Below are 27,995 nucleotides of genomic sequence, written 5' to 3' on the forward strand. Positions count from 1 at the left end.
TCTCTTACTCCTTATTGGAAGAAGTTTCAGTTTCACCCAAAAGGGGGCGGAGGACGTCAGCTCTCAAGCCGTACAAGCAGCTGGGAGTGGGGCTGAGAGGGTTTGGAGGGGGAAAGAGTTAATTAAGTCCTTCAGATGATCTTCCTTCTTCATCTCCTCATGACATCAGCCACCCAAGGAGGCGATGCTAGTGAGTACATCAACCTAGGGTCTCCCGTGCCCCTCTTCTTGCCCCTAGATCTCGAATGGGTAAGTCCAGGAAATGCAAGTTTTCTTCTCAAAACATGTGATGAGATCGTGGGCTGGCTAGCCAGTGCCAAGCAAGGGTATTTTTGGTTTACCCGGTGTTTGAGGGAGGATAGAACAGTTTTTCAGTTCTTTTGGGGGAGGATTTAAATTTCATTTTGCTTCCGAGTGGGTGAAAACCACTTCAAATGCTGTTCACAGTACCTTTCTCCCTCCCACCTTGCTTCCTTTTCTCCCCTTCTTTTTGACTTTATTTCCTGCCCTTGGCTCCTTCTCTCTTTCCTTCTGGCTTGTTTGGGTCCCTGACATTTGGGGTTGGGGGAGGGAGAATCATCCCACTTCACTGTTTTCCCTTCACTTCAAGCAGGAGTTAGTTAGATCAAAGGACGCAGAGAGAGACTAGGACGCATAGAGACGTCAGGAGTATTGTGAGAGTCAGTAGAAAGTATTGAGTGGATAGAGAACTGACCTCAGTTCAAGTCCTACCTTTAACCCAGGCAAAGTGATCGTGGGCAGTTTAGTTAACCTCTTCAACATTCTAAGACTCCAAGTTTCAGATGAGCTCCAAGCTTCAGGATGAAGGGGGTTTCCCAATTCCACACTGAAATTTCTTCCATGGATGAAGGGTGAGAGTTTTTTGGAGGTAGAGACTCGCTCTCCTTTTTCCCTGGAAGAGTGAAGGGAAGGGAGCAAATTCTAGAAAGCACACAAATAGCAATGACTTACTCCAAATATTTGAAAGGTAGATTGAGATTGTCCCTAGAAAATTAACTATTCCTCATACTGGTGCTAGGGATCTCAGGAAAGAACTTGGGAGGAATTTATCTGAGTTTGCTGAGACTTTTTTTTTTAAAACCTTATCTTCTGTCTTAGGATCAGTTCTATGTATTGGTTGTAAGGCAGAAGAGTGGTAAGGGCTAGGCAATGGGAGTTAAGTGACTTGCCCAGGGTCACACAGCTAGGAAGTATCTGAGGGCAGATTTGAACCCAGGACCTCCCATCTCTGGGCCTGGCTTTCAATCCACTGAACTATCCAGCTGCCCCTCTGAGACTTTTTAAATGATCTATACCTGTGATTTCCCAGGGAAATTCCCCTGTAGGGAATTCCAAGAACAGAAACTGCTTTCATGGGTGTAGATCTCAAACTAATCTATGTCACCTGAGAGAGTTTCATGGGAATGCTGAGAGTGTTGTGATCTCCATCATCTTGGTCACATTGCTAGGATATATTAGAGGCTAGAATGAACCCAGATCTACCTGACCCTAAGGCCTAGACTCCATCCACTCCGATACATGGCTTCCCTTTTCTAAGATTTGAGGACATAAAATAGTTTCAGAATGAGAAGAAGCCTTTGAGGTCATTTGATCTGTCCTGACTATTTTACAGATGAAATTGAGGTCCACAGGAGTGCAGAAACTTCCCCAGGCTGGTTATTGGCAGAGCCATGCCCAGGAGCCTTGTCTCCTGAATTCAGTCATTGCCTTTTGAATTGCTCCTTAAAATTGCAGAATTATGAAGAAAGTTAACTCATCAATTAGGTGGACAGAGAAGGCAAAAGATTCTGGGCTCCTTCACTCCACCTATTTATTACAGTTCCTATAGCTTAAAGATACCAGGAGGGAAATTAATTGGGGGGTGCTCTCTGTGTCTTGTTTGGTCCTAAATTCTTCCCTTATATGTAGGGCTGACAGGCAAACTATTCTGTTGTTCCCCTAATTTGTTTATGGTATCAATCTTTATTTCTACATCATGTAGCCATCTTGACCTTTTCTTGATATATGGTATGAGATGGTGGCTTCTGCCACACATACCTTTCTCAGCAGTTTTTGTCAAATAGCAAATTCTTCTCCCCAAAGCCTGGATCTTTGGATTTATTGAATATTAGGTTACTATGGTCATTTACTACTATGGGGAAATTAACTGTGGGCAGGGTAATGGAGTGTAGTGGGAAAAGACCTGAACTTGGAGTCAGGAGAGTTATAGGCTTGAATCCTCATCCCATATTTACTTAGTAGCTGGGTAAATGGATTATTTCCTGATATTCAGAGAAGATTTTCCTGTGGCCAAAGCCATAGTTGCTTCCTCGTGTTTTAAAGCATCTAAGTGGCTCAGTGGATACAGTGCTTGGCCTGGAAATAGGAAGACCCAAGTTCAAATCCTATCTCAAATATTTACCAACAGTGTGACCCTGAGCAATTCACTTCTCTATTTGCCTCAGTTTCTTCAACTTTATAGCAGGAATAATAATAGAATCTACCTCAGATAATATTTGTAAGGCACTTAGCACAGTGCCTGGCACATAGTAGGTAACTAATAAAGGTTTGTTCCCCTGTCACTTTATTCTTAAAATGGGATCAGTAAAATTTGTATCTCTTCAGTCCCAGAAGTAAAGTGAGAAAAGTGCTTTGGAAATCATGAAGTGCTGTCTAAATGTGATCTTCTTCTCCATATGGATAGGCAAGGGGCAAAGAGGTAGCAAAAGGGAACAGTGCCCGTTCCATTAGAGATACCAACGGGTTAATGATTAAAACCTGGAAGGGAAATGGTGCCAGAAGATCTTGGCTATTTTCCCCAGATGTGACATCTCTAGTACATTGTTCACCACTCAATTCTTGAATGATCTACTTGATACTTGAGCTAAGGGAAGAGGAAGGGAAGGAGTAAGTATTTATATGTCACCTACTATGTGCCAGGCATTGTGTCTGCTAAGTACTTTACAAATATCATCTCATGTGATTCTCACAACCACCCTGTGAGGTAAGTGCTGATATTATGCTCATTTTATATTCATGAAATTCATATTCATGAGGCGGAGCTTTGGCTGGCCAGCCAAGCCTCTAAGCACTTCTTAAATATGTTCTAGGTGCCAGGTACTGGGCTAAGTATTAGGGACACAAATAGAACAAAAAAAGATGATAATCACTGCCCTCAGGGAGCTTAAATCCTAATAGAGGAAGAAAAGACTTAAAAGTAAGCTGGAGGAGCAGCCAAGTAGAGGACCAGCCCTGGAGTCTGGAGGACTTGGGTTCAAATTTGACCTCAAATATGTCCAATCTATGTATCCCTGGCCAAATCACTTGCTACTCTGCTGTCTTAAGATTTGATACTAACACAGAAGGTAATTTTTAAAAAAGAAAGCTAGCAGGATGTAGAAGAGAAGTAGGTACCCCTAGAGGATGGAGGAAAAAAATCCAGAGTGGAAGAGGGAGAATGAAAGACAGAGAAGGAAGAAGGAGTAAGCATGGATGATCTGAGTCCTCTGGGAGAAACTGAACTATCAGAAGAAGAGCCCCAGGGCTGAAGCATCCAACAAACCATGCCAAGGAGCTGTGCGCAATCAAAAGAACATGGAAACCATAGCTAGTTAATTAGCATGGTTCTGCCTTTCAGATAAGACACATGAGCAGTTTGAGTCATCAATCAATTCTTTGGATGAGACCCAATTACCATGGCCCCCATCACCAGGACAGAGGGATGTTTGAAGACAAGAAGGCAGGTGAAGGTGATAATAGACAGGTGCTCTCAACCTAAGTTTCATTCTCTTTAACAATTTTCTTTAGAGCCATTCTAATTGGGAGCTTTGAAGACATAGGTCATCCCGAGAGGTAGTCAGACTGTACAGGACAAAATGTTACACCTGGAGTCAGGAAGATCTGAGTTCAAGTTCAAGTCTGTTACTTACTATTTGTGTGATCTTGAGCAAGTCACTTAACCTCTGTTTGCCTCAATTTCTTCATCCACAAAATGAGATAATATTAGCATTTACCTACCAGGTTTGTCAAGAGGATAAAATGAGATAATATTTGTAAAGCATTTAGCAAAGAACCTGGTACATAGTAGGTACTCTATGGTGCTAGTTATTGTGATTGTGATCATTCTCATAAAGTTAAATTTTTTAAAAACTTACCTTCCATTCTAGAATCAATACTGTGTATTGGTTCCAAGGCAGAAGAGTGGTAAGGACTGGGCAATGGAGGTTAAGTGACTTGCACAGGATCACACAGCTAGGAAGTGTCTGAGGTCAAATTTGAACCTAGGATCTCCTATCTCTAGACCTGACTCTCAACCCGTTAAGCCACCCAGCTGCCCCCTGAAGTTCCTTTTTTTTTTAAACCTTTACTTTCTGTTTTAGAATCAATATTATGTATCAGTTCCCAAACAGAAGAGTGATAAAGACCAGGCAATTGGGATTAAGTGACTTGCCCAGAATCACATAGCCAGGAAGTGTCTGCGGTCAGATTTGAAACCAGGACCTTGCAGTTCCTTATAATCTTTGAAGATGGAAAAAGTGAATTTGCAATAAGTCCAAAGATCAATCAATCAATCTACCTCTATGAAGTGCCTGTTATGTACTAAGGAACATGTCAAGTATGGAGAATAGAAATAGTGAAATAGTTCTTACCTTAAAGAGTTTACATTTGTCTTAGGGGCTGGAAGAGATGATATGGAATGAATGACATTGTTCTATCATGGCTTAGACTGATGTCAGAAACTACCTGCTAAAAGATGGGTCCATCATCTGTCTCCTGTAATCACTGTAGAATTAGATCAATATGTTTTTAATGGGATTGTGTTATACTATTTGTTAGCCATTTTGGATACCCTTTATCTGTTCCATGGAGCTAATCAGTGTTTGGCACTATTTGGAGGAGAAATTCCCCCAGGATTGTATTTCTTCCCCAGGGCCTCTCCTTAAATACATTTGTTATTTTTCGTTTCTTTTCTTTTTTTAAATGATATCGTTTATGGCATATCTTTGTGTCTGAGGAGCTGGCTTCAAAGGTGGAAAACCTCATTTCAAGTTCTGTCTCTAGCTCATACTGTCTGTATGACCCTGGACAGGTCATCTTCTCAGTGCCTTAGGCAACTCTCTAAGACCAGAAGATGACAGACAGACAACCCATGTCTTTAGTTTCCTCATCTCAGAGTGCCTCCTACTAATGAAATCACAGGATCCATCCTGATCTTTGATTCTGCTGTATTTCCATCACCTGCATTTCCCACTGATATCTTTCATTGTTTTTTTGTCCTTTATATGCTTATGATCTGAATCATGCCTATTGTTCTCTGAGTTCTGCTTTCTTTACTCCACATCATTTTCCAACAAGTCTTCTTCCTCATTTTCTTTTAAAAATTTATTATGGTGCCAATAATATTCCATTAACTCATATGCCATAGTTTGTTTAGTCATTCCCAAAATGATAGTCACTTGTTTCTTGTTTTATGAGAGAGGGGAGAAAACTACCACCAAAAAGCAATACTATGTGGGCTATCTTCTCTTTAGGACATATGCTCAGTAATGGTAATAGGGCTGGGTCAAAGGATATGTACAATTTAGTCTTCTCATTTTAGAGTTGAGGACTTTAGGGGTCAGAGAAATTTAGTGAATTGTCCAAAGACCTACAGCTAGTTAGTGGCCTAAGTAGGACTAGAACTTGGGTCTTCTCATTCCCAGTCCAGATCTCTTTTCACCTATGATCCTTCTTTTTTAAATTTGAATTTTATTTTTTCTTAAATATATGTAAACAAAAATTTTACCTTTCATTTTTTATGAATTTTGAATTTCAAATTCTCTCTTTCCCTCCCCTCCTTGAGTAAGCAATTTAATATTTTTTATTACAGATTATACATCTGTGGTCATGCAAAATTAGCCATGTTGCAAAAGAAAACAGAACAAAAGAACAAGAATAATAATTTTTTTTAAGTATGCTTTGATATACCTTTAGACTCCAGTTATTTCTCTGGAGGTGGACAGGATAACATTTTTTTTATCATAACTCCTTTGAAATTGTTTCAGATCATTATACAGCTGAGAATAATCAAGTCATATAATATTGCTGTTACTATGTACACTGTTCCATTATACACAGAGACTATAACATTGTGGGACAATCAAATGTTATTGACTTTGCTACTAGTAGCAATGCAATGATCCAGGACAATTCTGAGGGATTTATGAGAAAGAAAGCTACGCACATCTAGAGAAAGAACTGTGGGAGTGGAAATCCAGAAGAAAACATGTGATTTGTCCCTTGTTTATATGGGTACATGATTTAGGGTTTTGGTTTTAAAGGATTGCTCTTATATAAAAGTGAATATTGTGGAAGTAAATTTTGAGTGATAATGCATGTAAAACCCAGTGGAATTGCTTGTCAACTCTGGAAAGGTGGAGGGATGAGGGGAGGGAGAAAACATGAATCATGGAACCATGGAAAATTTTTAAAAATAAAAAACAACAACTATGTACACTGTTCCCTTGGTTTTGCTCATTTAACTTTGTATCAGTTCATGTAAGTCATCCCAGGTTTTTCTGAAAGCATCCTTGCCGTTTGTTATAGAACCATAGTATTCCATCACAATCATATACCGCAATTTGTTCAGCCATTCCTCAACTGATGGGCATCCCCTCATTTTTTCCAGTTCTTTCCTACCACAAAAAGAATCGCTACCACAAAAAGAATTGCTATAAATATTTTTGTACATATTGGTCCTTTTCTTTCTTCTTTAATCTCTTTGGGGTACAGACCTAGTAGTGGTATTGCTAGATCAAAGGGTATGTAGTTTTATAGCCCTTTGGGTATAGTTCCAAATAGTACAGCCATGATGCTTTGACCTGCCTCTGCTGTTTACTAGCTATGTGACCTGAGGCAAGTCATTTTACTTTGTTTTCTCTTCTGTAAAGTGGGGTTAATAAACATTATGCCATCTCCCTCAAAGACCATTGTGGGAGTTAAATAAATTCTGTTATCTGTAAAAGTGCTTTATAAAACCCAAGGCCCTATACAAATGTAAGTCATTAGACATGCTTCCCACCACCCACAACCCCTGCCTAACATTGCTGCCATTGTTATAGAATAAGGACTGTGGAAAGGCCATTGGATTTAGGTAACCTTTAAGAGAGCTGTGGATTATGTAATGTATTATAGAAATGGTGTTGTTGTTGTTTTTAAGAAGGCAGGGTCAACCTGAAACTTGCAAGGTTTAGGGGTCAGAGAATAAGTCAATTACCTTTTGGGGGGGGCAGTGATAAATAGTATCTGAAATTCTCAGTTATGTCTTTGGGTACCTTCTAGAATCCTGATCATCTTCACTAAATTAGAGCTTGGTTTCATGGGAGGGGATAACACAATCATTGGGATTCCATTTATTCTGATGAACACCCATTATCTGCTTGAGGAGAACTGTAAGGATATAGAAAGAAGGGTAGAAAGGATGCAGAACATTGTTAGAGCATCTATGTAGTCAAAGGCATTGGGCACACACAAATGTGAGGGGGGCAATATCCATCAGAGGTGAATTAAGCCTGGAAATAAAGGATTGGTTTGACCAAATCAGCATGCTGCACATTTTTGCCTAGGCCAGACTTGACTATGTGTAGTTATTTAGGGGAACATGATTTGCTTCGCAGCATAACTAAATTGCTGCAATAACAAGTTGTGTAATCATGGGAGTCTTCTGTTTGTCTGTAGTGTGGAGGAGGAAGAAACCTGGCATATTTGAGAGGAATGCTAAGAGGCCTGGATCTGACTCTGGACAAGAGCAGGATACCTAATAGATCTTCCTGTATTGCCCATTTAAAAATCAATTTTCTCCTCTCTCTACTGCTAGAAATTTAAAAGTCCTAGTAACTGCAGAGTGAGCAGGGGTCAACCATGTAGTCCTCTCTATTCAGCCAATATAGCATTGCACCTCTACTATGCTGGGAGCTGAGGGATCCAGATAAGAATGAGACTGAGAAAACTCTCCAGAAATTTACAGCTTAAAAAAGAACTGGTAAGACAAGCTTATGAATAACCATAGTACGATGTCATATATAATGAGGGCCCTGAAAGAGGTACTTTGAAGGTACTACGAGAATTCAAAACAAGGGAACAAATTTGGTTGGAACTTCTCTGAGAAACCTTCGTGAAAGAGGAGATGTCTGGGGAGGGCTTTGAAAAATGGGAATAATTTTGATAGACATTTTAAGATATATTTAGATGTGGTAGCTAGGTGGTAAAATAAATAAGAGCTCTCGATCTGGAGTTCATCTCCAGCCTCAGACATTTACTAGCTGTGTGACCCTGAGCAACTCATTTGATCTTTCTCAGACTCTGGTTTCTCATCTATAAAATGAAGATAATATAATGAAATCTACCTCTCTGAGTTGTCAAGAGGATAAAATGAGATAATATTTGTAAGACTCTTTGCACATCTTTTAAAAATCACATAAATATTGGCTATTAGTATTTAGGAGAACATTGATAGAAGTAGGAGGAAAACTAAAGTAATACTATAATAAAAGCCAGTTGAGGTATGAATTTCAAGAAAGATTCCATGATCAACAAGGTTGAGTGCTGCAGAGACATTGAGCAGGATGTGGGCTGGGAATGGGGTACGAAGGTGGTGAATGTTATTTGGAAATAGTGATTTTTTTTTTAAAAGAGCATCAGTAAAATATTCAAAAGAAAGGAAGAAAAGGCTGTTAGATTTAGTAATTAAGAAAGAGGCTATGGGTAACTTTTAAAAAGTCAGTTTTGGGGCAGCTGGGTGGCTCAGTGGATTGAGAGCCAGGCCCAGAGATGAGAGGTCCTAGGTTCAAATCTGCCCTCAGATACTTCCTAGCTGTGTGACCCTGGGCAAGTCACTTGACCCCCATTGCCTAGCCCTTACCATTCTTCTGCCTTAGAACCAATACACAGTATTGATTCTAATATGGAAAGTAAGGGTTTAAAAAAAAAGTCAGTTTCAATAGAGTGGTGGGAACAAAAGCAAAATTGCAAATATAGAGTAAGTGGGTAGAGATGAAATAGAGTATAGTATTACCAAATTATTAGTATTTCCAAAATGTTCTCATTTCTCTTTTGATAGGGTTTTGCACATGGTAGGTTATATAAATGACATAGAATAGTATATGTAATCTATGGCTAAGGAGCTCTGTTCTGAGGAGTTGTGGAAAGGTTTGATCATGGAAGTTTCTCTTTCTTAATAATAGTGATGGCTCAGCCCCCACCTAGGGATTCATCTCCTGGGAACATCTAAGTTAGGCCCATGGCTCTCTGTAGGGTTCTGCTTCCATGCTCCTCTGTAATTATTGAAATTAACAAAATATTTAACTAAAATAGGTTTTTAGAGGCAGGAATAATAGACATACACACATACAAAATAGAAATAGCCTCCTACTAAGAGTAAGCCTCCTAGAGTTTAGCACCATCCCCCTGAAACTCATAATCAGCACTTAGTCAATAAACTCAAGTACTTCAGTGGAGAAGAAGTCTACTTCTCTATGGGGTCCATTTGCTCGTTTCCCTCTGTTGCTTACTTCTCTCTTAGGCACCCTAATTTCCTCTTAGTCTATGGTCTCTAAAATGTAGTTTCCTTGGACTGGCTTACCTATGCCTTATTGTCAGCTGACAGCATTATTGTTACTCCAGACTTGTTCCTTTGAGGCTTTGTGGCCCCCTAGAAATTTTATTCATTCAAAACAAGTAGGAATAAGCTTCTCAAAACAGCTGACTGGTGGGAAATACATTTCCTCTTTTCTCATGAATTACACATTACGTGATGCTCAAGTAAGCTGTTCTGGCTCCTTTAGAGATGTCCAGATGTCAGAGCCACAACTCAAACCCAGCCTCTAATTCGGAGGAGAGGTGCTATGTAGGAGAGGTGTTGAAGATGTGGTGGTGGCTGTATGAGAAGAGAGGAAGGGATGTATATAAGAGGTGTTGTAGAGATACCAGAGATTTCTTAATTGCCAAATCTAATAGCATTTTTCTCACCTTCTGTCTTCTGTTTTTTTTTTAACCTTATCTTCTGTCTTAGTATCAACACTGTGTATTGGTTCCAAGGCAGAAGAATGGTAGGGGTTAGGCAATGGGGGTTAAGTGATTTGCCCAGGATCACACAGCTGGGAAGTCTGAGGTCAAATTTGAACTTAGGACTTCCGGACTCCAGTTCTGGCTCTCAATCCACTGAGCCCCCCATCTTCTTCCTTCTTAAGCTCTTTGTAGAATTTGACACTATTGATTACCCTTTAATTCTAGATACTCTATTCTCTTGTTTTCACACACTGCTCTTTCTTGGTTTTTCTTCTATTCTCATCATTCTTTTTAAAATTTTATTTCCTAATTCATTATTCAAGTCATGTACCTAAGTGTGCGTGGCTACTGACAAATATTCCCTAGCTGTGTGACCCTGGACAAGCAACCTCACCTCTCTGTATATCAGTTTCTTCATATGTAAAATAGATATAATAATAGTACCTACCTCACAGAGTTGTACCCTTGTATCGAATGAATTAACATAAGCAAAGCGCTTTATAAACCTTAAAGTGCTACATAAATGTTATTATTAATATTATTGGCATAGGGTTCTGTCTTGACACTTTCTTTTTATTTCCACTCTGACTTGGTAACTTCTTAAGATTCCATGGAGTCAATTTCCATCTTTATGTGAATCATAATATTTAGCCCTAATCTGTCTCCTAAACTTCAGTCATGCATCACCAATTCATCTTTCCTTTAAACTACCCCTTTCCCCAACTTCCCAGTTCTGGAAATCCTTTCAATCTTTCTGTCTTCCTTCCTCCCCCCTCTTTCTTTTTTTCTTTCTCTTTCTCTCTCTTCCTCCCTCCTTCCTCCCTTCCTCCCTCTTTTTCTTTCATTCTTTCTCCCTCCTTCCCTTTCTTTCTTTCTTTTAATTAATTAATTTTTAAGACCCTTACCTTTCATATTAGAATCAATACTATTTATTGGTTCGAAGGCAGAAGAGCAATAAGGGCTAGGCAATGGGGGTTAAGTGACTTGCCCAGGGTCACACAGCTAGGAAGCATCTGAAGCCAGATTTGAACCTAGGACCTCCTGTCTCTAGGCCTGGCTCTCAACCCACTGAGTCACCTAGATACCTCCTCTGGGAATCCTTTCTATCAGTTAGATTTGCAACCTCAGTGTCTTGCTGACTTCTTCATTCTCAACTCACCTATTCAATTGGTTGTCAAACCCTTTTGTTTCTATTTCTACAACATCCCTTGCATATAGCCCCTTCTCTCTGCTCTCCTAGCCACCACTCTAGTTCAGGTATTCAACATTTCTCCTAAGGGCTCTTGCAATCACCTCCTAATTGGTTTCCTTGTCTTAAGTTTCTCTTCATTCCAACCCCACCCTCCACATAGCTGCCAAAATGATCTTCCTGGAAGCACAAGTTTGACCATTTCACCTCACTGCTCAAAATCCAGTGGATCCCTATTAGCTCTAAGATCAAGCATAAACTCCTCTGTTTGACCTTTCTTTATAACCTGACTCCAACTGACTTTCAAGCCTTTACTGTCCATTACTCTCCTCCATGTACTCCACAGCCCACCATCATATTATTGGTCTTCTTATTGCTCCTCCCAATATATTTCATCTCCTGTCTCTAAGCCTTTTCATTGTCTGCCCCCTATGTTCTCTCCCTTCTCCTCTACCTTTTGAACTCTCTAGCTTCTTTCCAGACACAGCTCAAGAACCATATTCTTCATGGGGTCTTTCAAAAATTTTTATTTAATTAATTAAATTAGAATATTTTCCCATGGTTACAGGAATCATGTTCTTTCCCTCCCTTCCTCCCACCCACCTCCTGTAGCCTAGGCACAATTCCACTGGGTTTTACATGTGTCCTTGATCAAGACGTATTTCCTTATTACTGCTACTTGTACTAGGGTGCTGATTATCCCTTCTAATAGTGCCTTTCTCCCCAAAGTTACTGTGCATCTACTTTGTATGATTTCTGTATACACCTGTTGTTGTTGTTGAGTCATTTTCAGTTGTGTCCAACTCTTCATGACCACATTTGGGGTTTTTTTTGGCAAAGATTCTGGAGTGGTTTATAATTTCCTTCTCCAGTTCATTTGACAGATGAGGAAACTGAGGCAGACAGGGTTAAGTGATTTGTCCAGGGTCACCCAGCTATTAAGAGTCAGAAGCCAGATTTGAACTCGGGGAAAATGAGTCTTCCTAACACTAGTTCCAGTCCTCTATGCACTATATCACCCAGCTGCCCAGACTCACTGATTAGGCTGTACCGTTTGGACTCTACCCATTCCCAGTTTCAGAAAGAACCAACATACCCTGAATCTTTCTCCATTTGTTTGGGATTTTTCAGTGACTCCTACTGATCAGATCTTATTTACATAAAAACCTCTCTAGCCTTTTTTGTGCTGTACATTTCCATCTACTCTAACTTTCATTTTAGCAAAATATTCCAGACAATGTTTTGCTTATATCTTTTCAAGGAAAAAGGCTTTGCTTTTTCTTTCAGATTCCATATTCTCTCCCTTCCTCTTAGGCTTAGGATAAAAAAAATAAATGAAAAAGCAAAAAAACTCCAACACTTCACAGCTGCATAATATACTTGCCTACAAGAAAACCCCCAACCAGGATGGTCCTTTTTCAACTAGAAGGAAATTTCACAGAAGCTTTATTGATTTTCTGTAAGCCTCCCCTTGGCCATTGGCTACTTAGAAATGCACATCCAATTAGTCCCTTTGCCTTGTGGCCCTCAAGGTCTTTCAGCAAACATGAGATCGACCTGTTCCAGATAGTCTGCCTTTCTAGCAAAGAGAGCAAGCCATTCTGAACAGAATTCAACTTTAACATATAGTGAAATGCCACATAAAGGGTGTCACAAATTGTTGTATCGCTATGAGACCAGGAAAACAAGTCTTAGAAGAACTGGCATTGAAATTCAGAGGACAATGGAGAGGCTCCTGGTGGCTATAAGTGAGCTTGCAATATATAAAAGCAAGGACTTCAGAGGACAGTGCTGTCTACTTCCTGACAGAAATGATCAATTAAATATTCAGACTAAGGGGGGAAGCTGGGTGGCTCAGTAGATTGAGTCAGGCCCAGAGATGGGAGATCCTGGGTTCAAATTTGGCCTCAGACACTTCCCAGCTGTGTGACCCTGGGCAAGTCACTTAACCCCTATTGTCTAGCCCTTACCATCTTCTGCCTTGGAAATAATACATAGTATTGATTATAAGACAGAAGGTAAAGGCTAAAAATAATAATAAAATAAAATAAAATGTAAACACAAATAAAAGGGTATCATTACAACATATATCCATGGTGGCACCAATGGTTTGTTCCTAAAGAAGAAGGGAAATATATACACAATAAGATATCCATTTTTGACATGACCAATATGGAAATTTGTTTTGTTTGATAATGTACATTTTTCTTTTTCTAGTTCAGAGGAGAAGATGAGAGAAAGAGAAAAAATAAATATCTGGCTAATTGAAAAATACAACTAAAAAGCATCTCTATTTTTTTTTCTCTTTTAGGGACTCACTCTCTGCGATATTTTCGCCTGGGACTCTCAGACTCCAATCAAGGAATGCCTGAATTTATTTCAGTTGGCTATGTGGATTCTCATCCTATCACTTCATACGACAGTAATGGAAGACAGAAGATGCCCCAAGCTTCTTGGATGGAGGAAAATTTGGGATCTGATCACTGGGAGAAGTATACTCAGCTTTTGAGAGGCTGGCAGCAGACATTTAAAATAGAACTGAGAGCCCTGCAGAATCACTACAATCACACTGGAGGTAAGTAGAGCAAAGATGATGCCTTTTTCATGGAAGAGCATTCCTCAATGGATTCTAAAGGCAGAGAGAGCATAGGGAGGGTTTCTAATGGGAACATGTAGTTACAGATTGGATATATAAGATAAGGAAGAGGGAGACTCCAAGTTAATACCAAGATTTCCAAAATGCATGAATGAAGGGATGAGGAAGAGAAAAAAATACAGCCAGAAGGAGTATGTTTAAGGGGCAAGATAAACCCATTTGAACACATGCTGAGGTTGAAGTGTTGATAGGCAAACCAGGCAAAGCAGACTTGTAGGCAGACAGATGGGGATTATGAAGTCCAGAAAAGAAATAAGGACTAAAGATGGAGAACTGAGATGCATTTGTATAGAGATCATAGTTGAGGCCATGAGAATAAACTAGACCACTAAGGAGGGGGGGGGGAGCATTGATGCCAAGGACAAAATCTTGGGGTGGCTTATACCACCAGAAAGAGAGAGTAGAAGGAGCAAATGAAGGACACAAAAAATTATGCAGAAGCAGGTGGAGAATCCAGAGTCTAGTGCTTTGGGGAGAGGGGGGGGGGGAGAAGATTCAGGAGGAGGTAATTGATGGTGCCCAATGCTATAGAGAAGTCAAGGAGGATAGACTTTTAGAAGGCCAGTGGATTTTATAATTAGGATAGCCCTGGTGGTTTTTGAGAGCATTTTCAGATGTGAAGTGGGGAGGAGGGAAATTAGAGAATTAGCTGTTAAGGACAAAATGAGTGATGAGAAAGTCAAAGCATCCTATTTAGAGAATGTTTTTGAGATTTTTTTTTTGTACAGATACAAGTTTGGCTGCAATCTGTATAAGCTCTGAGGATAAATTGTGAAGTAGGCAAAAATTGTGTTTGATGTCTTTCTACATACACTTTCTGTGCTTTTCCCCCTCCTTCTTCCTCATGCTTTAGTCCTCATGGGTATCTTCATTCCAAAACCATTACTTTTCCTACTCCCAATTCCAAAGCAATTCAGGATCTCTGTGTTGTGATAACCCTACTAGGCTTACCCTCCTCAGGGCTGCTCCTGATTCAAATTTCTTAACACTCTAGGACAACCCTCCCCTCCCCAATAAAAACATACTTGTTCTCTGTGTCATTCTCCCAGGGCTTTCCTAGTTGATTGGCCTCCTGTGTGAGATAAACAAATTCAAACTAAAGTGTTAAGAACTAATAGTAGTTTATCATTCCTAGGAGGATTTCTATTCTGTGCCTTGCCTTTGGGAAATACTAAGGACTTCTGAGAATGAAGTCAAAGGTTCAAAATCTCTATTTATACACCTTGCACGTAGTAGGGCTCAAATTACCCTGATTCTGCTATAGCAGTTCTTACAGTTCACATTGTTTAATTTATATTTGGATTTGTTTTTATTTTTTGGTAGGTTTTTTTTTTCCTCCTCAACTAAATTATAAACTTCCAAGGATGGGAACAACTCTTGGTTCCTTTGTATTGGTTCTTCATGTACAGGATAAGAGGCAGCTCGGTATAGCATATACATTATGTCTCTATTTCCTCATTAATAATCTAGAGAGGATTATACCTTTGGAATCTACCTTATTGGGCTTTATTGTTTAATTTTGTTTTTATCTAGACTTGTATTTCATTGGCGTGAAGGATGTCTGGTGTAGAAACTCCCTCCCAGCAATGCCTACAAGTTTCTATATCTAGTAATCCTAGAATTCCTTAGGGTATCAAGCTAACAAAAGCAGCCAAGATAGGTCTTGAACCCAAGTCTTCCTGCCGTCATGGCTGGACTTCTGTTACTATGCCAACTTGCCTTTCACAAAGTTATTAGGAGGCTTAGATGATAATTTCTATGTAAAATTGAAAGTTTCATATAGATGTTAGTTGCTTTTATCTCAGTCAATTGACATATAATTTTTTGTTGTTTAGTTTAAGGGGAAACACTTGTTGAAAAAATATCTTACTCCAAAGGAATAAATTAAAATTTTCACTGGTAGGAGTTGTAGTTCCTACAGTCCTACAAGGATTCAGTGGGTCAGGAAAGCCCTTGGACACCCCCTCAGACTATTTGTTATAAAGTGCTTTCTTCATGTTCCACCGATCATACTTATCATTTTCAGGATTTCACATCTATCAGAGGATGATTGGCTGTGAGTTGCTAGAAGATGGTAGTACCACAGGATTTCTCCAGTATGCTTATGATGGAAAGGATTTCATCGTTTTCAATAAGGAATCTCTGTCTTGGATTGCCATGGATAATGTGGCTAGACTCACCAAGCAAGCCTGGGAGGCCAATCGGAATGAGTTACGCTATCAGAAGAATTGGCTGGAAACAGAATGTATTGCCTGGTTAAAGAAATTCCTGGATTTTGGAAAAGATACCCTCCAACGGACAGGTGAGTGAAAAGGAGATTACACTGGTTTTCCTTTATATTCCCTTGGCTTTATAATTTGCATTTCTAGAGCATTTTGTAAGAAATTTGCTTCCCCTTATAATGACTCTGTAAGATAGATAGCATAAGAGACAGTTTCTTCTTTACAGATGAGGAAACAAGAAAAGAGAGGAGACTTTTCTAGGATTACCAGTCAGTAGCATGTCTGGAACTCAAATCTAGGATCCGGTACGTAATTTCTACTTGTTTACTTCAAAGATCACTCTTCACACCCTTGAATTTCACTATTATCTGTCACTTCCTTTACATACTTTTGTTCTGAATCAGAATCCTCTACCCTAACTGAATTATCCTTCAGGTAGTTTCCTTTTCTCTAGAGAAATTGTGAACAAAATTCTTCCCTTTTCTCTAAGTCATATTAGGAGACCTCTTGGAAGGTAATTAATATTTTCTGACCACTGAAATATCATTTAGTCACCAAGGAAGCCATACTACAGCTTTCCAACAGTGTGTAGATTCTACTTTTGTTGGTGGGGGGACTATGAACTTGGGATTTTATTTATCTGGGGAAGTCCACTGTGGAAACTTCTTCCAGAGACCCAGATTAATAATTCCTCTGTAACTTATAATTTTAGAGAGGTGCTTAGAGAGTTAGTCAAGTGATTTGCCCACGATCACACAGTGACATGTCAGTGATAGAACTTAACCTCAGGTTGTTCTGGCTCTTGGAATCCTATCCTGAATTCAATGATTATTTCTATGCAGATGATTCCCAGATATATACATCCAGCCCTCGCTTGTCTCTTGAGCTGTAGCCAGTCATGTATCACTGATATATGAGTTGCCTTTTTGGCAACTCAAACTAGATATCTTGTTGAACCCTTTTCTCTCCTCCTTCCTTGAGCACCCCTGTCTAAATTGGGCAGCACCTTGTCCCCAAATTGCAATTTCTTGACCCTGAATAAATACCTCACTTTATTTACCTACTTGGTCTGAGTTTTTCCAGGTCTGACAATCTCAAACTCATCATGCCCAAAACAAAATCCATTATCTTTGACTATTACTGTTGAGGGTACCACCACCTCATCCCCTTGGCTCACAAACTCAGTGTCATCCATTCATCTCCCATATCTCATTCATTGTCAAATATCTTCTATCTTCTACCAGTATATCTCTTGTCTATGTCCTATTCTTTCCCTTCATATAGACACAAACCTGGTGTAAGCCCTTGGTACCTTTTATTTACATTATTGCAATAAAACTTTAAACTGATCTACCTGCTTCAAGTTTCTCCTGACTTTAATCTATCCCTTATTCAACTGCCAAGATGTTCTAAAAATAAGTTTTTATTGATATTTTTATTTTTACATAATCTAAATATCCCCATTTCCCTTCACTTGCCTCCTTCCCAGATAATTAGCCCTCATAACAAAGAACTTTTTATTTTTTATTTATTATTTTTTGAAAGTTTTATTTAATTAGTTAATTTAGAATATTTTTCTATGTATATGCTGGTGATGGAGTACTATTGTGCTGAAAGGAATAAAAAAGTGGAGGAATTCCATGTGAACTGGAACAACCTCTAGGAATTGATGCAGAGTGAGAGGAGCAGAACCAGGAGAACATTGTACACAGAGGCTGATACACTGTGGTACAATCGAATGTAATGGACTTCTCCATTAGTGGCAATGCAATGACCCTGAACAACTCGGAGGAACCCATGAGAAAAATCACTATCCACATCCAGAGGAAACACTATGGGAGTAAAAACACCAAAGAAAAACAACTGCTTGATTACATGGGTTCGAGGGGATATGGTTGTGGATGTGTGCTCTAAATGAACATTCTGATGCAAACATCAACATGGAAATAGGTTCTGATCAAGGACACATGTAATACCCAGTGGAATTGCGCATGGGCTACGGGAAGGGTAGATGTAGGGGAGGGAGGGATAGAATACGATTCTTGTAACCAAGGAATAATGTTCTAAATTGACTAAAAAAAAAAAAGAATATTTGTCCATGGTTACAAGATTCATGTTCTTTCCTTCCCATCTCTTCCCCCTACCCACCCCCCCATAGCCAACATGCAATTCCACTGGGTTTTACATGTGTGTGATCAAGACCTATTTCCATATGGTTGATGTATGCACTAGGTTGATCGTTTAGAATCTACATCCCCAGTCCTATCCCCATTGACCCATGTGATCATGCAGTAGTTTTTCTTCTGTGTTTCTACTTCCAAAGTTCTTCCTCTGAATGTGGATAGTGTTCTTTCTCATAAGTCCCTCTGAATTGTTCTGGATCATTGCGTTACTATTAGTAAAGAAGTCCATTACGTTCGATTGTACCACAGTGTATCAGTCTCTGTGTACAATGTTCTCCTGGTTCTGCTCCCTTCACTCTGCATTGATTCCTGGAGGTCATTCCAGTTCACATGGAATTCCTCCAGTTCATTATTCCTTTTAGCACAATAGTATTCCATCACTAACATATACCACAATTTGTTCACTCATTCTCCAGTCATAAAGAACTTTTTAAAAGAAAAAGATTTTTTTAAAAAGCAAAACCAAATAACAAAAAAAAAAAAGTCAGAAAATATATGCAGTGTTCCACACCTGTGGACTTCCCATTTCTGCAAAGGAGCAGGGAGATGAGTCTTCAACTATATTTTGTCTGGGCCACACTTGTTTTTTGTAGCATTAATTTTTTATTGTTTTGTGGTTGTTGTTGTTTCAATTATATTGTTTTAATCATTCTTTTCCTGGGTTTGCTTCACTTTCATTCAGTTCATGTAAGTTTTTCCATGCTTTCCTGTATTTGACATATTCATCATTTCTTACATCACTGTAATATTTCATTACAATCAGATACCATAATTTGTTTGTAGTGGTTCAGTCTCATCCGACTCTATGTGATCCAATGGACTTTGGTTTTCTTGGCAAAAATACTGGAATAGTTTGTGATTTCCTTTTCCAATATGTTGCCTTTTTACAGATGAGGCAAACTGGGGCTAAATAACTTGCCCATGGTCAATATCTACTTTGCTTCCAGTTCTTTGTGATGTTAAAGTACTTTGGTATGAAGGGATCCTTGCTTTTTTTTTTTTAGCCCTTACCTTCCATCTTGGAGTCAATACTGGGTATTGGCTCCAAGGCAGAAGAGTGGTAAGGGCTAGGCAATGGGGGTCAAGTGACTTGCCCAGGGTCACACAGCTAGGACATGTCTGAGGACAGATTTGAACCTAGGACCTCCCATCCCTAGGCCTGGCTCTCAATCCACTGAGCTACTCAGCTGCCCCCTGGATCCTTCCTTTTTTTAATTAATGACTCTTTTGGTATGTATGCCAGGTAGTGAAATCTCTGAATGAAAGGAATCTAAAGGACATTTTAGTCACTTATTTGCCTAATTTAAAATTGTTTCTCAAAATTTTTGCACTAATTCTTATCTCCACCAACAATGCATGAATGTCTATCTTCCCACAACTCCTCTAAGACTGGCCATTCCCTTCTTCTGTCATGGCAATCCATTTGCTAGATGTGAGATAACACTTTTGGGTTGCTTTGATTTGCATTTCTTTTATTATAAGTGATTTCATGTGTTTGTTCATAGTTCTTCTTTTGGGAACTGTGGGTTAATATTCTTTGATCTCTCATCAGTTAAGGAATGGCTTTTTGCCAGCCATGGTCTATAGGTCTCAGTTATTTTTCTAATAATCAGTCCCCTGCCCAGCAAGCTTCAGAGGCTTCCTATTACCTCCTGGATCAAATATAAACTTGATTTGGCATTTAAAGCTCCTAATAATCTGGTCACTTCCTAGTTTTCCAGAAATGACATATTAGTCACTTTGACAAACTGTCTGATCCTGGGGATTCCTTGCAGTTGCTTGAAAAGGATCCTGGGTTGCCCAAACTTTGCACTGCCTGTCCCTCACACCTGGAATGCTCTGTCCATTCCTTTACCTCTTTGTTTCTCTGGTTTCCTTCCAGACTCAGCTCATCTCTCATCTTCTGCTGGAGGCTTTCCCAGGCCCTTCAACTGTTATTCCCTTTCATCTCAGACTCTGTACCTAGCATGTATGTGTCTACTTATTTACAAGTAATCTCCCCAATTAGAATGTAAGCTCTTTGAGGACAGTGATTGTTTTTGCCTTTCTTTTTATAAATGAATTTTATTTTTTTCAATTACATATGGAAACAATTTTTAATTGAAAATATTTATTTAATTAATTAATTTGGAATATTTTCCATGGTTACATGATTCATTTTCTTTCCCTCCACTCCTCCCCTACCCCACCCCCACAGCTGATGCACAATTCCACTGAGTTTTACATGTGTCATTGATCAAGATCTATTTCCATATTATTGATATTTGTACTAGGGTGATCATTTGGAGTCTACATCTCCAATCATATCCCCATCGACCCATGTGATCAAGCAGTTTTTCTTCTGTGTTTTATAGAAACTATTTTTGACAATTATTTTCTAACATTTTTATTCAGATTCTAGCCTACTATATTCATATTTTCATATTCCCCATATCGTGACTGAAGGCACATATCACATACACAAAAAAACTCATGAAGGAAATAAAGTGAACAATGGTGTGCTTTGATCTGCAATCATTCCAACAGTTCTTTTTTATCTCATGCTTAGGGGTGGGGAGACTGACAAGAAAAAGAAGGCAATAAACACATATTAAGGACCTTCTATATACCAGGCACTGTACTCAATCTCTTATAAATATTACCTCATTTAATCCTCACAACAACCTTGGAAGGTAGGAGCTATTTTCACCCCCATTTTACAATGAGAAAACTGAAGTAAACAGAGATTAAGTGACTTGCCTAAGGTCACACAGCTAGTAAGAATCTGAAACTGGATTTGAACTCAGGCTTTCCTGCCCAAGTTCCATGACTCTATCCTCCATTGCACCTAGCTGTCTATTTTAACACAATGTCTGGCACTTATTCAATACTGGATAAATGCCTGTTGACTGACTGTCTCTACTCTGCGGCTCACTTAAATCCAGTTTTACCAAAAAGACATGTCAGGGAACAATTCTTCACTTGACTGAAGGATTTTGAGGATCCCTTTAAGTAATTAGGTCCCTTCACGCATTTAAAATATTATTTCCTGTTACTCACCCTTTCCCTTCTAGACAGCTTGTCTGGAACAAGTCTGGGAGCTCACCACAGCTTAGAATGTTTTTGTAGGCTAAGATGTGAAGGATGATGTTCCATCTGCCTCCCTGACCAAGTTCAGGAGCTCCTTCCTCACAGTTTAGCATCCCTTCAATACTTCAATTCAGTAATTCAGGACTTCCCTGGATCTGCCATAAACTCATCTAGCTAAGTGCTCCTTCCTATTCTGTCCCATGGAGTTCTTGTCTTTGGTCTTTCCATAGTTTCTCCATGGAGGTTCCAAAGTGATGCTCTGTATAGAGCTAGGTACAAAGAGTCAGGGAGATGTAAGTGGGAATCCTGCCTCACTCCCTTACCAGCTGTGTGACCCTGGAAGAGTCCTTAAATCCCTTAATCTCTCTGTTTGTTCTGTAAAATGGAGATATATGTGGCATCTATCCCTCAAGACTGTGTGAGAGTCACATTATTTGTAAAGTGCACTACAAACCATAATATTCTATGTAAATGCCAATTACTATGGGTGTTAGCATTATTAACCACCCAAAGCTATAGTATATTTCCAACAATAATCAACTTTAATTTAATTTACCTCTAATAATAATTTAATAATCTACATATGGGATGCCATTGAGGAATTGTTCAACCGGAAGAGGACATGGATTGGGTTTATGGCAACAGTAGAATAGCAATCTGAAATCTTGGCCATTAAGTACGCTAGTGCTGATTGAAGTCTGGATTTTTCTGGATACTTGATCACTGAAGAATTTTAAATTGAGCTTCCCTGAGAGGCGGAGTCAAGATGGTGGCTTAGAGACAGTACCAGTTAAGACCTCCGAAAACCCTTCCTCACCCATCAAAAACACAATGCTTCGAGGGGACTGAAAACCAATCTAACAACAGGGCAGAGCTAGGGAACCCTCCTCCTGAACCCAACTTAAAAGGTACACCCCAAAAAAAGCTTGCATTCTAGAAAGGGGAAGGAAGAAGGAAGGTCCCAGGATCCCTCCCCCACCTACAGCACTGAGCCTCCAGTGGTGGCTGGAATTTCTAGACTGGCAAGGGTTCTGGAGGGAGTACCTTGCTGGCAAAGCTGTGCCAGGCTCAGAGAATAGAACACAGGCGGTGTAGAGGCAGCTGGAGGAAAAGTGCAGAGCAGGCAGCCTAGTCACAGTCAAGACACTCCATCTTGCCCCCCCCTTTTTTCTGGGGGTTTTGGCCTCAGGGTACACTCAGCTTTGCAGATCAACTCCTCCACCCTGGCTCAATCTCATCAATAGGGCAGATAAGTAGCCTTCAGAGGGCAGGGAAGCTCAAGCTCCAACACCCCTCCCCCACAGACTGATGTGAGAGCCTTGCTGACTAAGTTCCAAGGGCAAAAACTGCAACAAACTCCAGGCAACAACCTTGATAACAGGGCAGGAAGCCCAGCTCCTTTTCAGCTTCTGCTGTCAGCCAGAGAAGTTCTGACTAACCTGATCAATCAGCAGAACCGAGAAGAAGCCCCTTCAGGGCGGAATAGCCCAAACCCACAGATCCAGCACATAATGAGAGAAGCAATTCTACAGGCCACTACAGGGGGGTAAAGGAGGTGGGGGGGGGGGGGTATGAGTAAACAACAGAAAAAGAAAAAATAAATTATAATAGACAGCTTCTATCCAGGCAATGAACAAAGAGCATACTGCAATCATCCCAATCCACCATTTCTCCCTTTAAATCTTTGTTTTCCATCTCTCTCTCACTTTTTTGGTATATTCTTTTCTTCCTCCAAACCTGCTTTAAGGGAAGTATCTTCTAGGAGCCATTTATGAGGCCTGAAAATCTGTAGCAATGGCTCTACAGAGTGCAAATTACGATTTCTATGAGTTGGAGTTCAGTGAATGAAAAGGAATGAGTTTAATTACCCTTCCCTTTCTTAAAGGTATTATTCCTATTTTAAGCCTTCCCCCTAATTGTAAATGAAAAGCCTGGTCCCAGGTTAAAGATGATGGAGGCATCAAGAGGCAGGTGCAGAAAAAAATTTTGTGGACAGAGTGCCCTTTCTGGCCACGAAAAGTCTTTCTATGTGAGTAGCCAAACCATTTAATCTCCGGGGGACCAGTGGTCAGCAAGTGCACACATTCCTGACAAACTAATAGCATGAAGCTCTGAATGTTTGATATTTGCATGCTCCCTGGCTTCAGGAAAAGTATTTAGAGACAGTATGCATTTGTAAGATATGTGCTACCCATGTAGGATGTGTTTGATGGGATATCTAAAGCTATAGACAGGCGTCATGAGGGGAAGAAGAACTGATAGATAACTCTCAAATCTTACCTATCCTGACTGGAGGGCAACAGAAGGAAGAGTTACCAAGTTGGCTGCTCTGTTCTCTGAGAGATGCGGTACTAGACTAGAATTTTATATAATATGTCCCTTAAATACTACTGGTCTAGGAGCATGACTGATTCAGAAGAAAAAGTCACTTGTTTCTCCTGGTTGCTAGAGGTGACTTAAACCCACTGGCTTGTCCCCTTCCTGCCAAACTCTGGTTGTATGAAAGGCTATAGCAAATAAAGAGGGAGAAGGCAGACAGAAATCAGACACATTCTACATGTTAAAAATATACTAGAAAATACACAGAGTGAATGTGTTCTCTTGCCATGAGAGCTCAGCCAAGAGAGAAGTTCCATTCTTACTCAAAGAGAAATTCAAAGAAGTCTCTTGGGAGGCGCCAAGGTGAAAATCAGACACAGGTTAAGGAGGTGACTTCTCCTACGTGTCTGCAAGACGTTTTCTCCCTGGAGTAGGTTCAGAAGAGAGTCTGGATCCATTTGTGTGTCTCATGAAGAATGATGAAGACTGTCTCTCCTCTCCAAAATCCTAGCACCAATCCACCCTTCAGATAGCTTACCATGGAGTTGGCATTCTTTCTACCAATTAGAAGTCTCGTGCAACATTCTCCAGGCTTGATGGGATGCCCAGATTATACTTACTACCTGGGAAATGATTATACTGGCAAAAGAAGGGAGGGTCAGAAGGGCTATTTTTATGTTGTCAGTTACCAGTCTATCGTATGATATGAACTATTTCTCTGTTCCTTCCAATAAAATATAGTTCATTACACATTTCCCCAGTAGAATAAACTCATTGAGAGTGGTGACAGTTTCTTTTTTGTCTTTGTATTCCTTGAATCTCCCACAATCCCTGACATGTAGTAGGCATTGTAGCTGAGTTGCAGCTGCAGGTACTTTAGGGCTAGAATTAAATGGAAATATCTTTAATTTCACTGTGATAAGCATATAATTGAGAATCATGGTTCTAATTTCAGTTTTGCTAAAGTTGATTCCACTGAAATCTTACCTTTATCTAGTGCTTAATAATTTATGGGGCTGGGTAGCTCAGTGGATTGAGAGCCAGTCCTAGAGACGGGAGGTCCTAGGTTCAAATCTGGCCTCAAACACTTCCCAGATGTGTGACCCTGGGCAAGTCACTTGACCTCCATTGCCTAGCCCTTACCATTCTTGGAGCCAATACACAGCATTGACTCCAAGATGGAAGGTAAGGGTTTTAAAAAAAAATAATTTATGGGATAATTTTTTCTACATAGGGGTCTTACACCAAGGCAATATAGAGCTTTATCTCCTTTTTACAGTGAGGAAATCCAGGTTGAGAGGTGAAGTAATGCCTAAGGTCACAGATATGAGCAGCAGAGCTGAGATTGCCAAGATCGATGGTCTTTTTCATTCTATCATCCTACCTCAGTAGCAGTTCCTTAATATTTTATTTGAGGTGTAATGAAGATTTATAATAATTATCAAGGAGACTTTTCAAATGTCCATGGCCACACAGACCATTCCTTTGTTTAGAGAATGTGACTGATTCCCATTCTCTGGGGCATCTAGCATAGAGCTTCTAGGTTAGGCACTGGATTGGCTAAAAGGATATTTTTGTAAGCTGTAAAGTTATCATGAGTAGGCCAGTTGAAGGTTTGCTATTATTTTACCTTGGTTCGAAGTCCTCCCTAGTGATATGTTTCCTTAGATTCAAATGTCTAAAGGCTGATGGAAAATAGATTGATATTTGAATGTTGTAGAATCAGCCAAGAAAAGAAAGCATTCTCCTTTTTAAGATCATTTTTTTTTTGCCTTTAGAAACCCCATTACTCAGTGGAAGCTGCAAAAAGTCATCTACTGGGATTACAACGCTCATCTGCAAAGCTTATGGTTTCTATCCCCCTGAGATTACCATGACCTGGATAAAAAATGGAGAACTGATAACCCAAGAAATTGAACATGGAGACATTCTTCCCAGTGGAGATGGAACCTATCAGACCTGGGTATCAATAGATATTGACCCTCAAAGTAAAGATCATTATTCCTGCCAAGTAGAGCATAATAACTTCCTCAAGGTCCTCCATGTCCCAGTTGGTAAGGATGTAGTGAATGGCTCTTGGGGAGAAATCATTGGACTGCTGGAGGGAAAATGGAATGTTGTTTTCAGGCCAGTGCTCTGTAAAATGTCTTGATTTTATTGGCCTATAAGGGAGGCTGATGGTGAGAGAGGAACATAGAGGAAACGTTTTGGGTTTTCTGATGGGTCATAAGAAAAAATTCCAAGTCTCTATAAAGGAAGAGAGGGGGTTGGTCATTTTCTTCTTGTGTTTTTTTGTTTGTTTCATTTCAGAGTTGAAGACTATCTCTCTCTCTCCATATGTGGAAATTGTTTCTGGGGTGATTATCATTGCCTCATTCCTGATTGGTTTGGGAATTTTTGTTTACAAAAGAAAACAATCAGGTAAGTGGAGTGTGAGTTTTCAGTCATGTCTGACTTCTTATGGCCCTGTTTGGGGTTTTATTGGCAAAGATACTGGTGCGGTTTGCCAATTTCTTCTCTAACTCATTTTAAAGCTGAAGAAACTGAGGCAAACAGTGTGAAGTGACTTGCCCAAGGTCATACAACTAAATGTCTGAGGCCAGATTCAAACTCAGGAAGATGAATCTTCTGAGTTCCAGGTCCTGGACTATAGCTATCTACAGGGCCACTTCCTGATTAGCTACCTCATGATTAGCAAATGAAAATAACTCTGGTTGTACTGACCTTACAGCACCTCTCTCTCCTTCAAATGATCTTCATCTTGCAGCCTCACTTTTGGGGTTGTACCATTCTCCTCTGGCCAGATGACCCAATGGCTTTAAAACAATTTTTTAGAGAAGAGTGGCTATATCTTTCACCCACAGCTTTACTAGGAATTATATAATTCAATAACTGGAGGAGACTTTGGAGATAATTTAGCCCAACTCTCTCTTTTATGGATGATAAAACTGGTGCAGAGAATTTAAGGATTTTCCCAAGGTTCCTTAGTGAGTTCATGGTAGAACTAGGAATAGAATTTGGATCGCTTCACTCTTAGTCTAATATTCTCTCTACTAAATGGTCTTGTGACTTTCAGGTCATCAAAGCTCCCTGAAGTTTTCTACTAGCACTTATAGGAAATTCCTTCTTTCCCAATCCATATAGCTTACAGGTACAGTTGCCTAGTAACTCAGTATTGCCCAGAATTGAATAATTCTTATCCTTCTATACAACAAGTTGTCACTCCTTTAGTCTGAACTAGGAATGTCAGAGTCATTTTGTCCCTTCTTTTTCAGACTCTCATCCTGCTAATATTATCCTTTGCTTGACTGAAATTGGTAAAGCTATAAATCCTGGCCCCTTTGGGCTAATAAATATTTATTAAGGCCTGTCTCCTCTCCCTCTCTCTCATGGCCCAATGAAATAATTCAACTTTTTCTTTTCAAATATAATGACCACTTAAAATTCTTTATTTTTTGGTCAGATTTTGTTTTCATTTGCTTTCAATTCTAAAGCTTCCATAACTTCTTGTTTGGTTGGTCAGAGAATCCTACTAATAATATCAGAATCATGGATTTGATTTCTAGTATAAGTCAATGATTTAAGTTCTCTGTGGCTACAGACTATAGACTCATTCCATCCAGCCATCCTGCAAATGTTTATATTTAACCTCAAGGGATACTAGATGAGAGAGTTGGGATATTACCAGAAAGATATCTCAAAGAGCATATCTTCCACTGATGGTCAGTGATTTCCTAGATAAAGGGCATCAATATGCTATATGATGCCTGCCAGAACCATTTCAAAAATTGTTATGGCCTTCTGAAGGTCTTCCATTAATGGCATTCATCTTGCCAAGAGACAGCAAGATGGTGCAGGGTCTAGAGTCAGGAAGTTCTGGATTCAGATGGACCCACTTGCTAGCTATATAACCCTGTAAAAAGTCATTTAACCTCAATCTGCCTCAGTTTCCTTAACCTAAAATGGAGATGAAAATAGTATCCACTTCTCCATGTTGTGAGATATTTGTAAAGTACTTACTTAGAACAGTGTAGGTGCTTATTAAATGCTTGTTCCCCTTCACATTTTCCCTTTCTCCATTCCTCTCTCCAAGAGTTTGAGTGTTGGAATGGATAGTACCTTGGAACATCTTGGACAAAACAGGCTAAAAATGAGGTGATTTCCTTCTTTGATGGCAGAGCCATGAAATGGATGAAAATGCTCAGGTTCTGGGCAGCAAGGAAAGGTAAAGAATTGATGCCTGTCTGACAAAAACATTTTCTCTTTTCAGAACACAAAGAAGTTGGTTATGTACCTACACCTGTCAAATGACT

At 39.6% G+C, this 27,995-nt stretch overlaps 1 protein-coding gene across 3 annotated transcripts; it reads left to right on the plus strand.

The window, feature by feature from the left end:
• Window positions 1-42: 42 nt before the first annotated feature.
• MR1 (major histocompatibility complex, class I-related) lies at window positions 43-27,993 on the plus strand. 3 transcript variants are annotated; one of them, NM_001291669.1, is given in 6 exon segments: window positions 136-190; window positions 13,545-13,808; window positions 15,916-16,191; window positions 25,461-25,736; window positions 25,993-26,103; window positions 27,953-27,993. In NM_001291669.1, coding segments are annotated over 6 exon segments (1,023 nt in total).
• The last annotated feature ends 2 nt before the right edge of the window (window positions 27,994-27,995 follow it).

This window comes from Monodelphis domestica, chromosome 2 (genome assembly GCF_027887165.1).
Source record: "Monodelphis domestica isolate mMonDom1 chromosome 2, mMonDom1.pri, whole genome shotgun sequence".
Classification (NCBI taxonomy): domain Eukaryota; kingdom Metazoa; phylum Chordata; class Mammalia; order Didelphimorphia; family Didelphidae; genus Monodelphis; species Monodelphis domestica.

Coding starts and splice junctions, on each gene's coding strand:
- MR1 (XM_007480912.2), top strand. CDS start 136: ATGATCTTCCTTCTTCATCTCCTCATGACATCAGCCACCCAAGGAGGC. Junction 191..13,544: donor CACCCAAGGAGGCGATGCTA/GTGAGTACATCA, acceptor TTTCTCTTTTAG/GGACTCACTCTCTGCGATAT. Junction 13,809..15,915: donor TCACTACAATCACACTGGAG/GTAAGTAGAGCA, acceptor TATCATTTTCAG/GATTTCACATCTATCAGAGG.